At 42.2% G+C, this 15,817-nt stretch overlaps 1 protein-coding gene across 5 annotated transcripts in view; it reads right to left on the reverse strand.

Annotated features, from left to right (window-relative positions):
- The window catches only part of ASPH (aspartate beta-hydroxylase), a 202,911-nt gene that overhangs the window by 89,922 nt on the left and 97,172 nt on the right, over nucleotides 1-15,817 (reverse strand). For 4 of the 5 annotated variants that reach the window (XM_090040051.1, XM_090040049.1, XM_090040046.1 and 1 more), the window contains 6 exons: nucleotides 15,293-15,334; nucleotides 13,976-13,999; nucleotides 12,852-12,896; nucleotides 12,708-12,749; nucleotides 11,790-11,840; nucleotides 10,033-10,077 (listed from right to left, as the gene is read on the reverse strand). In XM_090040051.1, coding sequence (XP_089896177.1) covers nucleotides 10,033-10,077; nucleotides 11,790-11,840; nucleotides 12,708-12,749; nucleotides 12,852-12,896; nucleotides 13,976-13,999; nucleotides 15,293-15,334 — 249 coding nt within the window. The remainder of the gene's footprint in view (nucleotides 1-10,032; nucleotides 10,078-11,789; nucleotides 11,841-12,707; nucleotides 12,750-12,851; nucleotides 12,897-13,975; nucleotides 14,000-15,292; nucleotides 15,335-15,817) is intronic. The other variant, XM_090040047.1, reaches the window with a different exon arrangement.

Consider the following 15,817-nt stretch of genomic DNA (forward strand, 5'->3'; position numbering starts at 1 on the left):
GCCCTATTCCCCCCAGCAGCACCTGGGGTGACGAGGAACAATGGCCAGAAGCTGCTGGAGAATAGGTTCAGGTTATAGATTAGGAGGCACTATTTCACTGTTAGTATGGCTAGCATCTGGAACCAACTTCCTAGGGAAGTGGTCCTCGCTCCTACCCTGGGTAAATTCAAAAAGAGGTTGGATGATCACCTGTCTGAGGTCGTGTGATCCCAGCGTGTGCTTCCGGCCAGTGGCAGGGGGTTAGACCAGATGATCTATTCAGGTCCCTTTTGACCCCTAACTACTATGAAACTATAAAACGTAACAAAGAGAAAGCATTTTATGGTATCAAAGGAGAAATACACAGTCAACCAAAACAAACTGTTTCAGTGAATTGACAGGAGTGAATTTTATATTTGAAGAGGGGGAAAGGCAGGCAAGAATTTCTTCTCCTGAGTGAAAGCTAGCACCTGAAAAAAGTAGCAAACTACCTATCTGAGCAAAATTTACTTTCCCAGTTATTAATTTGTAAAGACTACCACTCCTTCCTCATGATGGTAGCTAAGAGAAAACTTCCACACAACTCACTCAAAAGCAAGGGTGAGGGAAGTACATGAAAGATGGAAGGGCAGGATAGCTGAAGCACAAGAAATAATCCAGTGTCAAGTAGAAGCACTAAACAGCAGGGAGCAAAACAAGGGTAAATTGGGGGCAAGGGTGAAGTGGATATAAAAACAAGGAAAACTAGTTGTGTTTAAAGGAAATGTGGAAACAGATGGCAGTCAAATCAGGCCCCTTCATCTACCTATCTACATGCAAACCCCTTTGCAACAAGCTAGTTCTTCACAACTGCCACGAACACAAAATCTGTTTCTGCTGGCAAGCACCATATTTCTGCTAACAAATTACATTTCTCAACCAGCCCCCCAGGCATCTTTATATTCACTATCAACTAACAGAATCTGGCCCTTACTGATTATGCTTAAAGTTTTCAGAATGTTCCTTCAATTTAACCTTGTAATGTTATAGGCTGATAATTAAAATACTATACTTAAAATAGGTATTTAGTTAAATAAGCATTATGCAATTAGAGCAAGATTCCTCCACCTTTACTGGAGTCTCTTCTAAATACACACAGAAAAAATACTTAAGATGTTTCTCATTTACATAATATATGCCCAGGGTAACAGCTTGTTGCATTTTTTCTCAGTTGACCATCATGTTGTTTTTCCACAAAGGAAGAATCCTCTACTACGTATGGGTTGAAGCAATCTGCAAAGAATTTGGTAATACAACAGGTTCTAACCTATGCTAAATCCCACAAAAAGAGAAAAATATACTTACTTTCTCAAAGCCATTTTCCATCCATTTCCCCATGTTCAGTTTGCAGAAGACCTACCACCACCCAGACAACTAGCCTTACAATTTGAGAACTGCCTTAAACACGCCAATTAAAGATACAAAAAAATCCCCCCAAAAAATCACCAAGCAAATAATGTTTAGGAAATTTGTAGTAATTAAGAATTTGGATGTTTCTACTTCTGTGTGATTTCTTAAATGTTGTATGTAGATTTATTTACCTTAAGAGAAGTGCAGATACCTTTCACACATCTCAGCTATGTTTCATACTTTCATTCCTATAATATAGGCCTGTCCAACATCTTAGCAGCTGGGGGTCACACCAGTGGGTGCCACACACTGCTTGCCCCTCCTGGAACAGGACATCCTAGTGCCCCCCTCAACACATTGCACCACATATTCCCCACCCCAACAACATTGTACCACACTCTGTTGGTACCCTCTCCTGCACTGTGCATCCCACCTCCCAGCTGTAAGAAACACTGCAGTGCTCCCACCTCATGCTACACTACATGCATCAGTGCTCCTTCCTGCTGCACCACACTGCAGTGTGTACCAGGACCCTCCCTCCCCCTCACTCACCCTGCACTGCCTGCCTGGAACAATGCTGCACTACTCCTTTCAGGTTCCCCCAGCACCGTGGACTGCACTACACTGTACCATTACTCCTCCCTTGCAGCCAGAGCAATGGGGGGGAAACAGTGGCTGAAAGCATCCTGTGGACCACCCAACTGGACAACCCTGCTGTAATCTATAAAATATTTAAAAAAAACAACATATAAAGGTATTAACTCCACTAGGTACTAAAAATTCATGTTATGCTGCTAAAATAATTAATCATATTTACTACTGGCATGAGAAGGTAAAGTAGTATTGTATTTTAAAGAGCACCTTGAAAAAAATAAAAATGCAGTACTAATCATGGCCGACACTGGGAAGTCTAACTGTAGCAGCAACTTAACACTTTCAAAATACTGCTGCTTTGAAACATTATAAAGACAGCCAGCTTTTCTGGACAGTAGCCACATTGGCAGAAACCGTATCACAGCAAATGCTACACATGAAGAATTGTATACATGGCTTATGAACAACTTGTACTGAAATGTATTAAAACTATAATTGGCTATAACAGTATTTATAAGCTACATCATCTTGAGGGATTAACTAAACTACAATGAACAGAAAAAAAGCACACAAAAACAGTTGGGATCCAATTCTGCCATTATGATATATCTGAACTGCCATCTGCCGTACACTCCTAAGGCACAGATAACACAAGGAAGCCTCTACTAACATATGTGAAAATGTATATTGAGCAAATAAAGGAAGTGTGAACCGCCGCATGACTATGGGGCAGAAATCACAGCAAAGGTCACCCTAAATTACAGGCACATGGACTACAATAATAAAAGTTAACGGAAACAGCATTAAGGCTTAGAATTTGAATTGATCATTAATACAGTGCACAAGCCACATTCAAGGTACTCTCACTACATCCTGTACATTATATAAGTGGGAGAAATTTTTGCTTTTAAAATATTGCAATAGCCACACTCTTTCAACTTATTTTTCAGTAGAAAAAAGAAACATTTCTTAGAAGTTAGGTCTGACGTATATCGTCTTTCCTTCCACTAAGATTGTATCCTCAAACCAAATCTGGATACCATGTTTGCCAGACCTCCTATTGTCAAAAACATCTATACCCTTTTCTTATCCCTTTTATAAAAACACTTAAATAAAAGCAGTTAAATAAATTGCTTATTTCCATAAGTTTCATAACAATACTTCTACCTAGCATAAATATTGCCATGCACTATGCCACAGTTAACTGTGTTTGTTAGATAAATCTCATAGACAACATGGAATTATGCACAAAAACTTGCATTTCGGATGCTCTGAGTCCAGATTCATTATACAAGTTGATAAATTATTCATCTCAGACTTCTGAAATTCTGAGATGCAAGACAAGGAAAATGAAAAGACATGAAAGAAAGCACTGAAGAAATGTTGATGTGAAGAATGATTTGTTAGGACATTTGACTAGTATTCAGGAGACTAAAAGTCAATCCCTGATTCTATCTATTTTGTTTCAGATGAAACTCTTCAGAGCAGGGTGGGTGGAGTTTCTGACAACAGAGTCCCCATCTCATTTAGGACTTCTGATTGGTTCTGTAACAGCTTCTTTTATCTGGTTATATTCTGGAGCATCTCCCCTAGTGTGATGGCCAGAACCAGAGGGATTAATAAGCAATAAATATGTGCTTCTTAGAGGCATTTGGTATTTTGCCTAAACAGGTAATATTAGTTAATATAAACTTGTAAGTTTGTAGACTGCATACGTAACTTGTCTGTCACAAGTTTAACCAAAATGATAAATTAACTGTTCATGGAACTGACTGGGCCCCATAGGCAAAGCTGTAGATGTGAGATTAGCTGACCTAACCGTTTCTGCTCAGGGTTCAGCTTTGATGACAAAAAACTGGATCCAATTGCCTGGCACACACAACACATTCCAGGAAAGCACATCCCAAGATAGCATATTCAAATGAAACCTAAAAGGGGTTAGGGCTTAGGTGGAGCAATGTCAATTTCAAACCTAAAGATGCTGCATTATAATTTGCTTACTGGATAAACCCGAGTCTGGATAGTAACACTTTATGATAATTTTTAACTCCTTTCAATCCTATAAGGTAACAGCTGTAGGGTAACATTATGAGTGGCTCTAAAGCCAACAGATTAACATAACATTAGGTACGAAAAACACATGCATCAGGTAACCAGCAGGAAGAAGGGAACAGAACAGTCATTTCTGTTCCACGCCTGGACCCTGGACTCCTGGTGCAAGTGAGGATCGGATCCTGGATCAAGGGACCTTCCCCGGTAATCCCTCTGACAGAATAGACTGGAGACACCTGACTTCGCTGGAATCACTTGATGCGTACCTGGCATCAAGAGACTATCAATAAGTTGCCAACCCATGTCTGTCTATCTGTTGTTTTGAACAGCTCAGTGGCTAATACCCTCACAGTGCCTAGTTGGCCTGCGACAGAATTGATCTGTTATTTACTATTAGCTCTTTAATACTGCATTATCTGCTTATCGCTTTATCTTTCTGCTAACAGTTGTGTGTGTGTGTACACTATAATAAATTTGCCTTTACTTCACTCCCAACTTTGCTTCCTCAATCTGAAACTGCACCTAACAGCCCGCTTGGCCTGTGATAAAATTGATATACCCACAGTGCCCAGCTGGCCTGTGACACCCTAGGCATAGATGTTGTGGGAGACAGGCATCAAGTTGCCTTTTGAGACTGTCCTTGTAAGCTCTTATAAAGGGTCAGACCAGGGACAGTATACCAGTACAAAGCACTGTAGGGATTCTGGGCAGCCCAGAAAATTCTTTATGCAAAAGCTGTTTAAAATTGCACAGGATTAGAATCATAAGGAAACAAAGATGGATTCAAGCACCTTAGCTGACACTCTCAATGTGTCCCAATGTACTGCCTATCTTCAAGTAAGGAAGGAAGGAAGATCCAGGGAACTACAGGCCAATCAGTTTGACCTTAATCCCTGGAAAGATTTTCATGAAAAATCAAAGAAACCATTAACAACAGGCTAACAGCAGGCAACGTTTTGAGAGACAGCCGATAAGAAACAGGGATCCAAACAGTCTCCCAAATCGAGGGGTGGCACACACAGCTAGGCAAGGCGTTAAATGCCTATATACCAATGCTAATAGTATGGGGAATAAAGGAGGAACTCGCCCTCAGAATAGCTAGTTAAGACCCAGATATAATAGGGCTTACAGAAATTTGGTGGGATTCATCCCATGACTGGGCAGTTAGTATTAGGGGCTATAAACTTTACAGGTAGGATAGAGAAGGAAGGAAAGGTGGGGGTGTGACGCTTTATGTCACGGGGCAATACACATCCTCTGCCAGCAAAATGGAGATAGAGGGGCAAACTGAAGTGCTCTGGGTCAAGATGCAAGGGGGCCGTGGGGAGAGGGATCTAACGGTGGGGTTCTACTACAGACCCCCCCCAACCAAGGGGAGAAGCTGGACCGGGAATTTTCAGGCCAGCTTACAGAGGCACTTAAGGCAAAGGATGTAGTTGTCATGGGTGATTTAAATTACCTGGACATCTGCTGGGAGGAACAGTCAGCCAGGTCGGACCGTTCCAGGAGGTTCCTGCCTGAGATACAGGACCTCCACTTAATTCAGGAGGTGCACAGTCCCACCAGAGGAAATGCCCTGTTGGAACTGGTCCTGACCACAGGCGACGACCTGGTAAGGGGCCTCCAGGTTCTTGACCACCTGGGTGATAGCGATCATCGCCTGCTGGAATTCACCACTCAGCGCAGGGTGTCAAGGGCCTGCAGCAAGGTGGTAGCCCTCCACGTCAAGAGGGCCAACTTCAACGAGTTGAGATTAGTGGGAGAGGTGCTGGGGTTCTCGAGAGCAGGGGAGCTCGGTGCCCAAGATGAGTGGTCGTTCCTTAAGGAGACGATACTCAGGGCCCAAGGGGTGACCATCCCAACAAAAAGCAAGGGGGGCAGGAGTGCCCGAAAGCCCCCCTGGCTCACCAAGGGTGTACGGGAATGCCTGATTGCGAAAAAGGCGGGGTACAACCAGTGGAAAGGGGGTGCTATCTCCAAAGAAGACTATACCTCTTCTGTTTGGGCCTGTAGGGGGGCTGTCAGGAAAGCTAAGGTGGACATAGAGCTAGGACTTGCATCCAAAATCAAAGATAATAAGTCCTTTTTCAAATACATAGGGAGGATGAAGAAAGCACTGGGAAATGTGGGGCCCCTGCAAGATCCTCTGGGCAATCTGGTGCTTGTGCCAGAGGAGAAAACAGACCTCTTTAACCAATTCTTCACCTCTGTTTTCTTGTGCAGGGACCAGGACTTCCCCACTGTGATGCAAGATGGGCTCGAGGGAAACTCCTCCAGACCTCAGGTTGGGGAGGACCGGGTTAGAGAGCTTCTGGAGGGGCTGGACGTGTTCAAATCAGCGGGTCCAGATGCTCTCCACCCCAGGGTGTTGAGGGAGCTAGCAGAGGTTATTGCAGGGACCTTGGCATGGCTTTACGAGCGCTCGTGGTGCTTGGGCCAGATGCCAGATGACTGGAAGATAGCCAACGTGGTCCCCGTCTTTAAAAAAGGGAGGAGGGAGGACCCGGGCAACTATAGGCTTGTCAGTCTTACCTCAACCCTAGGGAAACTCTTTGAGAAGATCATCATGGAGCATATCTGAGATGGGCCGGCCTCAGGGATGATGCTCAAGGGCAACCAACACGATTTCATCAGGGGCAGCTCATGTCAGACCAACCTGATTGCCCTTTATGACCAGGTCACAAAAGCATTGGATGCAGGTGTTGCCGTGCATGTAGTCTTTCTGGACTTTAGCAAGGCCTTTGACACCATCTCCCACCCCATCCTCATTAAAAAATTGGGCGACTGTGGCATTGATGGCTACACAGTCAGATGGATAGCAGATTGGCTGAAGGGTTGTACTCAGAGGGTTGTGGTGGACGGGTCATATTCGACCTGGGGAGAAGTGTGCAGGGAAGTCACCCAGAGCTCGGTCCTTGGGCCCGCACTGTTCAATTTCTTTATCAGTGATTTGGACGACGGGGTGAAAAGCAACCTGTTTAAATTCGCTCGTGATACCAAAATTTAGGGTGAGGTGAGCATGCTAGTAGGGAGGGAAAGACTGCAGCAAGACCTGGATAGGTTACAGGGGTAGGTTAACAAAAACAGGATGCGTTTCAATACTGACAAGTGCAGGGTGCTGCACTTGGGCAGTAGTAACCAGCAGCACACTTATAAGATGGGAAACTCCCTTCTTGAGAGCAGGGAGGCAGAAAGGGATCTTGGAGTCATTATCGACTCCAAGATGAACATGGGCCGACAATGCGAGGACACGGTTGGCAGGGCTAACCAGACCTTATCGTGCATCCACAAGTGCATCTCTAGCAGGGACAAGGAGGTGATGCTCCTCCTCTATGTGACACTGGTCAGGCCACAGCAGGAGTACTGTGTCCAGTTCTGTGTGCCCCACTTCAGGAGGGAGGTGGACAACAATGAGAGAGTCCAGAGGAGGGCCACCCACATGATCCAGGGACAACAGGGCAGACCCTACAATGAGAGACTGCGGGACCTGAATTTGTTTAGCCTTCACAAGAGAAGGCTGAGGGGGGACCTGGTGACTGTCTATAAACTCACTAGGGGGGACCAGAGGGTTTGGGAGAGACCTTGTTTCCCCTAGCGCCCCCTGGCATAACAAGGAATAACAGCCATAAGTTGTAGGAGAGTAGGTTTAAATTAGACATCCGTAAGAACTACTTCACAGTCAGGGTGGCTAGGATCTGGAACCAACTTCCAAGGGAAGTGGTGCTGGCTCCTACCCTGGGGGGTCTTTAAGAGGAGGCTTGATGCCTACCTGGCTGGAATCATTTGAGCCCAGTTTTTTCTCCTGCCCAGGCAGGGGGTCAGACTTGAAAATCTACAAGGTCCCTTCCGACCCTACTTCTATGATATGGCTGTGTTGCGGGTAGGTCTTGCCTGACCAACCTCATTTCCTTCTATGACCAGGTGACGCATGACCTGGACAAAGGAGAAGAGGCTTATGTCATATATTTAGGTTCCAAAAAAGCCTTTGATTTGGTCTCCCATGATGTCCTCATGGTAAAAATTGGGGAACTGTGGCCTTGACAACCTTGCAGTCCGATGGCTGGGGAACTGGCTCCGTGGTCGGACCTAGAGAATGACTGTTGATGAAACCGAGTTAACATGGTGCATGGTGACCAGTAGTGTCCCGCAGGACTCAGTACTCAGACTGGTACTCTTTAATATATTCATAAATTATTTGGATTCAGGTGTCAGAAGCAGACTGGCTAAGTTCATAGACTACACCAAATTACAGGGAAATGCGGTTATGCTTGAGGAAAGCCTGGCAATTCAGGCCGATCTGGACTGGCTTGCAAGGCTGGAGGACAAAACCTGATGACATTCAACATAGAGAAATACAAGGTGCTCCACCTTAGGAAAAAAAACCCACATCATACTTATAGGCTTGGCAGTGCTACATTCACTAGCACTAGCACCGTGACCAAAAAGACTTAGGGGTCATGATTTACCACAAGATGAATATGAGCCACCAATGCCATGTGGCAGCTGGCAAAGTAAATAAAACTCTGGCTTGCATCTATCTATGCTTCTCAAGCAAGATCCAAGAAGTCATCTTCCCACTTTACTCGGCCTCGGTGAGACCACAGCTGGAGCACTGCATTCAATTCTGGGCTCCACATTTTAGAAAGGATGTAGAAAAGCTTTAGAGTCCAAAAGAGAACCACCCTCATGAGCAAAGGCCAAAAGAGCAAGCCTTACAAGGAGAGGCTGAGGGCCATGGGACTCTTCATCCTGCAGAAGCAAAGGCTCAGGGGTGACTTGGTGGCACCCTATAACTATGTAAGGGGTGTGCATCAGGAACTGGGAAACATCTGTTCTCCAGGGCACCATAAGAGATGACAAGGTCTAACGGTCAGAAACTGCCAGAAGTCCGTTTTAGACTGGACATAAGGAACAACTTCTTTACCGTCAGAGTCTCCAGGGTTCCCCCCCAACAGAAGTTGTGCAAGGATCTACTCTAGATACCTTTAAGAAATGCTTGGATGCCTCTCTCGCTGGTGTGATCTGACCCTATCTGACTTCCTGCCCCTTGGACAGGGGGCTAGACCCAATAATTTCATGAGGTTCCTTCCAGCCCTAATGTCTATGAAATCTTTGAAATCTCCATGAGCTGCAAATTCTGTACTTTGCTCCTGAGGAAATACAGACTTTCACCCAACATGTCTGAATTACTATAAAAGATGAGAAATGTATGCAGTTGAACTCTGAAGTTAGATTTAGGGAAACATCTGTTTAAAAGGTAAGGAAGATAAGAGACCCTTGTTCTTGTTTGAAGATGCCAAGCTTAGAAAGTATTAGTTCTGAGCACTGAACTGGCAAACATTATTTATCACTGTTCATTTGGGTAACTACTGGGAGAACTGTAAATATTGTGGATATCCAAACAGTTTATGTAAAAAATAAATACACACAGTTAGTGCATCAGGGAGAAAAGGTCTCTGTCCCAGACCTACTCCTAGTAACTGAAGTAAATAAAGTGTTGGATATAAAAGTTGACCTGACCCATATTTTGATTACTATAGAGTAGCTATTCCTATCATTTCCAGCAAGGATTCAAACAAGCTATCAGGGCATATTTTGAGACAAAGTATTTCCTTTTTTCTTTCACCAATTCAGCAGCTAAATAACCTCTTGTCCATTTTTGACACTTTATTTTTTATGATTCATTTAAAATTGTGATCCAAAATGTTTTTAAAAATGCATTTAAAGTGCTATTTTGTAGCTGACATTGTTAATTAAGCCTATTACTTCAAACACAACTTCCAATTATAATGTTCAAATACTGGCTCTTCAGCTCAGTTGGGTAGAGAGTGGTGCTAATAACACCAAGATCGCAGGTTCGACTAGATGGTCTCTTGAGGTCCCTTCCAGCCATACAAATGTACGAATTTCTGTTTTTGTTTTTTTGTTGTGTTTTTTAAAGATTTTTACCTAAACTTTCCGACTAACTGTGAAGGGTTATTTTTTTCCAATAAATTAAAACATTTAAAATTAACTTACCTACTAGATCATCATGTAAGTTATCTTCTGCTTGAACAGGAATTTCTGTAAATCAGAAGTTGGCAGACATTTAAAAATGAAAGACTTTTTTTTTTTGTAAAATTTCTGTTGCTCAAAATCAACTTAAAAGACTCCAAAAGCCTGGTTAGAATATAATTAATTGAGGGATTCTGATTCTCACATTAACAATTCACAAGATAAAAAGTGTTGTTTATAAACAGACCACAAATCATTTAGAAGCAAAATAGTTTCAAAATGAGGTAGGAAGTCCAGGAGCCTAAGAGGCTCTGAATAAGAAAGTAACAATCCACAATAAGGTGTTAACAGCCAAGTACACTACTTACTTATGAATTAGCTAGCACAGTGGTGTCCAAATTTTTCACCCTGTGGGCCAGATAGGCAGTGCCAGTGGGTTTGATCCAGCAAGCAGGGCAGGTGTATCTGGGATCCAACCCTTCCATAGAAGGAGGAGGGGGAGGAGGAGTACAGCCTGGCTCAATTGGCCATGGGGAGTGCGGGGGGAGCCTGGCCCTGATCTGGACATGCAACTGGGGCAGGGGTCATGTGATCCAGCTGCAGTGGGTGGGGCAGGGGTGGAGCTGGGTGGCTCCAATCCAGCAACAGCAGTTGGGGAAGAATGGGGTGGACAAGTGCAGGGACAGGTGTAGAGCAGCCTGATCCCAATCTGGATGTGCACAGTGGCATGGGGGCAGGGAAGGGGGAGCAGCCCAGCCCCAATCTGACCCCTGGGGATCCTTGCAGGCTGGATACCAGGGTTCAGTAGACTAGATTTGACTTGTGGGGCAAGGGCTGAGCACCCCTGAGCTAGCACCCTGATCTAGCTTAACTAATCCAGTGTAAATGATGCTTTTAAGGATTTTGGCAAATCCATTTTCCCTATTTAAAAAACTGCCCATATTACCCATGAGCATCTCAAGTGCTTTACACTATTCTCCACTGAAACAAAAAATTGTACAGTATGTACTTACCATTCTGCCTAAGACTGTATATCATGCATCTTGTTAAAATGACAACACACAAAATAGTCTCAAAGGTGCTGACAGATGTGGGGTAACCAGCCCCCCAAACAAACAAACAACACAGCACTTTACTGGAAAAGGAAGCGCATGTTACATTTATGCTGTGGTTAACGTGTTAATTGCAGCATAAATAGCAAGGTTGTTACACTTGTACTTGTATATTTTAGGTGCCATAAAATGGCCAACCAGCCATAAAATTGCTCCATGTATAACTATAGAACAATGTTATGGACGGTTTGTATGGCACCTTAAACTGAATGTGTGGCCAAGCCAACAACTGCCTGATAGGTGGTTTGGGCCAGAGACCACACTGGGGGTCTGGAACCAGCCCCAATGAGTTCCCCACCAGCTTAGCAATTAGCTAACTGTCAGTTCAGGCTGGAGACCACAGCAGGGGTCTGAAACCAGCCCCACTTCCAGACCTTGGTGCAGTGTCTCACCCCAGTTCACAATCTACTATCAGAGCTGTCAACACCCAGCTTTAAACTTCCTGGTGTATGGGGAGCCTGGGATCATAATTATGATTACAATCTCAGGCTTGCCCTGCACTGCCAAAGAGGGCACAATTGACATCTGATCCCCAATCCCAAAATCATTCCAGGTCCCATGGCACAGTTACATGAATATCTGCCAGGGGTCTAATTGTCATATTATGTAAATTTCACATTATTTAAAAAATAGGAGCAGAGTTTCAGAGCAAAAAGACACTATACAAACCTGTTTCATGAGGTTCAGCAACAACTTGGTCTTCTGCATGTTTTACTTCTTCTGTTTGAAGGAAATTTAAAAAGTTATATTCAGTATGTGTTTGAATTTGTTCCTCTCCCAATATTCAGGATCAGAAAATACGCAAGAGTTAAATATAGACAAACAAACTGGTCAATAAAACACTAGCCAAGTGCAACAAATTACTACATGCAAATTTAATGTATTTCCATTACAGAATTAATCACATATTAAAGAAGCAAAAATATTTCACAGTAAAATATCAACAGCATAAATAGCTAGATTAAAACAAGAATATTCAGAACAAATGTTTTGATTCATATAGAAACAAATCCTCAGACAATATTGTCATTCAGTTCTTTTGAAGTATTGCCTGAACCAAGAAGTGGTTATAAACATCCTACACTTCCTCCACACATACCATTACCTAAAACTGAAGTGGTATAGCTACTTTAATGCAAAAGTGATGGGTGTATGCATTGCACCACAGCAAGGCAGCTATACTATTACTGGTTCAGGGAACTGTCACGCAGTACCATCACAGCATAGTATTATCTATTATTGTAGAGCCACACCCAGTAAGGCTTGAAAGGTGTTTTTTGTTATGAACTGATAGACATTAACTTGCACTTTTTGGAACACTGCTTTGATTTATGTTTGATTCAAAACTTTCTTAAATTGCAATGGTTCCTGGTGACATTAAAGCCAAAGATACAAATGGATTTTTTTTAACTTAGTCTTTTCAAACAGTCTTCAGAATGAGATATGTATGTATTTTTGCATAGGTAAAGAAACAATCATCTGTCTTTGAAGAATTAAAGTATCAAATATTGTTGTACATGCTGCACAAAAAATTAAACACGGTCCTTTGCAAAACCGATTAAAAAAAAAAAAAGTAAATGCTCATACCTAATGGCTTCTCATTTATTTCCACTTCTTCAGGAATTTCACCTACAATGCAAGGTTCACAACAATATAATTAAACAGCTTCAGTGTTAAATACTCCAAACAGGTATATTTACATGATTTAAAGATACAGTTCCAAAAACATACCTGGCTCTGTCTCTTCATTTACTGGCTCTGGATAGGCTCCTGTAGCTAAGATACAAAATTTATAGCAATGACTACAAATGACAGTACTAGAGGAACCTAAGTTGCTCCTTATAGTGCAGTACAGTGCAGCGCAGCACAGCACAACAGGGGAACCCACTGACAGGGAGCTGAGGATGCAGGCCAGAGCATCTGCAGCGCTACAACCCCCACTGGTGCAGCCAGTGGGCGATGTGGCCCCCAGCCGCTTAGAAGCTGGACGGCCCTGAACTAGGCAAAATATGTTTTGAAGAAAGAAAATCTAAGACTTGAATTAATGAATGGAAACTAGTTTTAACAAAGACATCAAATGCAATGGATGTTTAACAGGAAGCATCTTCTGTTGACGCTGGATATTTGTGTTGATTTACAACTATCAGTTTTCAATTCTCTTGTTTTAGTATATGCCTCAAATTTAAAGATGTGCAACTACTACTTGCAAACAGGTCTTATGGCACGAGCAGAAACTAAGGGCTAGAGCAGATATTATATTTACCACATAACTAATGTGTTAATTGCATGATAAATTGTAACATGCCACATGTTTGATCAATTTATGGCACAATAAGATAGCCAACCACCTCCAAAGATGTTCCACGTTCAAATTAAAGCTCAATATAAACAGTTAATGTGTGGCATGGTGTGCAGGAAGCTCCAGAGCTGATACTTTCTGCACAGGGGCCTAAAACTCAGAGACTTAAAGATATTTAATTGAGTCAAATCCTAAAATACTGATGCAAATGAAGCATAAAAGGGTTAATGAACAGACAGAACAGAGGTAAGTTTGAACAACAGTACATTTCATATTCTACTCCAGAGATCTGGGATCTATAAACTATTAACAATTTTATTGCAAGCATTAAAATGTTAAGAATAAACATTTGCTACTTTGGTATAACTGGAAGAATTTTTTTGTTTTCAAACTTTCCCCCCTAGAATTCACTTTAAACTACAACATGCAACAGATTAAGTTATTTTAAGCAGGTATATTTTAAACAAATAGATATTGTTATACTATGGAAATAAAGTAATTTGGTAAAAAAAGTTTTTAACCTTCCTTTTAGAGATACCCACAGCTGACTACTTACTTTCATCTTCCACATCAGCCACTCCTGTTCGATGTATAAAAGCAGGTACAGAAGTTTATTTTTAGAGATACAAGTATGGGCCATTATCAAAGTTAAAGGTTAAGAGAACTGTTCATAAAATATGAATAGTCTAAAAGTATATCTTTTATGATGAAAAAGAATGTTCCATCTACAAGTATATATCTTTTTAGGAACATACAACTGGAGGGCTTCTTTTGAGCCACTGAATCCTGTCCATTCATTTGCAGGCAACTTAAGTCAAAGAATCTCCAAAATTTCCAACTTCAAATTTTTACATGCATCCATAAGCAACAGTACCTAGAGCACACTATAACAGGGATTGGCAACCTTTTGCTGCTGCAGGCCACTGCTTGCAATGCAGACTCTGCTGTAGGCACAGATCTATGCAATCCCCAGGCAAGTAGCAGATGCTGGAGAGAGAATAAACTAAATGCTACTCATGTTCTTGTCATGAGTCCTGGGATCCTCCATAAATGTATACGCAGATGAGGGGCAAGACAACCTGGCCTGGCTCCACCTCATGGAGAGTGGACTGAGGAAGGGGGCAACAGAGGGATTCTGGGTGAACTGTTTGGGGCTCCATTTGCCAGGTACTTAAAGCTGGTAAATACACAAGACTCACTGGAAATGGGAAAGAAAGGTGCAGCTCAGCTATAGGAGTGAAGAGGTAGTGTCAAAATGTATTCATGGCTTACCATGACTAGAAAAAGAGTTGGTGTTGGGGTGGGAGGCAGGGAAGGGGGGACTGTGCAAAGTGGGCACTAACATATATTTTATTCAGGTGGGCTACATTAACCTATCCTAATGTTAAGTTGCCTGATATGGCTTTTCCTTGCATGATGATTGGGGCAGAGAGGGATTTAACTTGTATTCAAGTAAATATTATTTGTGAAACATACCCTCATAGTTTCTCAGATTGACATTTTAAGGTAACTGAAAAACTCTAGCAGAAGTAGGATAGTAGGATCAAGATGCTTTAGTTATAATCTTCCTGGCATAAATGAGTTTGTAAATAGAGTGGAATCTTGTTAATTACTGCACACATTTGGACACACAAACAGCAGTTCACCTCTTTTTTAATCTATTCCATTCCAGGTTGGCCTAAAAAAAAAAAAAATCTCAAAGGGGGGGGGGGAGAGAGAGAGAGAGAAAGAGAGATTTAAAGGAAGAGAAGGAGCAGACTGTCCTCTTCTCTACTCCTAGCCTCACTGAAGAACTTACTTAAAAAGCATTAATTTTTTTAATGCAGTACACAGTAAAGCAAATGAGGAAAGTCAATATGCTGAAGTAAGTTACCTGTAATTTCTTCCTTTTCTGCAGTCTCTGATTCTGCATACTCTAAAGGGGTAAAAAGTTTATCTTTCAATTATTTGTTAAAGAGTGACAATATGAAAAACATTTGAAGAACAGGGTTTTAGTTGGTTTTGTTTTTTTTCGGGGGGGGGGGGTTGTTTAAACCGGACAATAAATAAAACACAGAATTAGACTTAATAACCTAGAAAACAAGTTTAGCTTCCCCTTTACTTTCTTCTGTTTACTTTCTCTTTCCTTTGTACCTGACTTGTCATAGCTCCAACCACTTTTTTTCTCCTCGTTTATGTCTATAGGGTTTCTTACAAAGTATTTTAATGTGAGGATAGGAATTGCCAGATGAAATCATATCAACAATCCATCAAATTCAATATCCCATTCTTATCAGTGGTTAGAGCCAAGGGGTCAAACGAAGAGAAAAGGAAGGTTATTTTTGATAAGTGTGGGATGTCCTGACCACAACTTCAGATTGTTTCAGTCTCTTTACAGTTACAGACCGGTTTAAATACA

This window comes from Crocodylus siamensis, chromosome 3 (genome assembly GCF_052110815.1).
Source record: "Crocodylus siamensis isolate JL-2025a chromosome 3, ASM5211081v1, whole genome shotgun sequence".
Lineage (NCBI taxonomy): Eukaryota > Metazoa > Chordata > Crocodylia > Crocodylidae > Crocodylus > Crocodylus siamensis.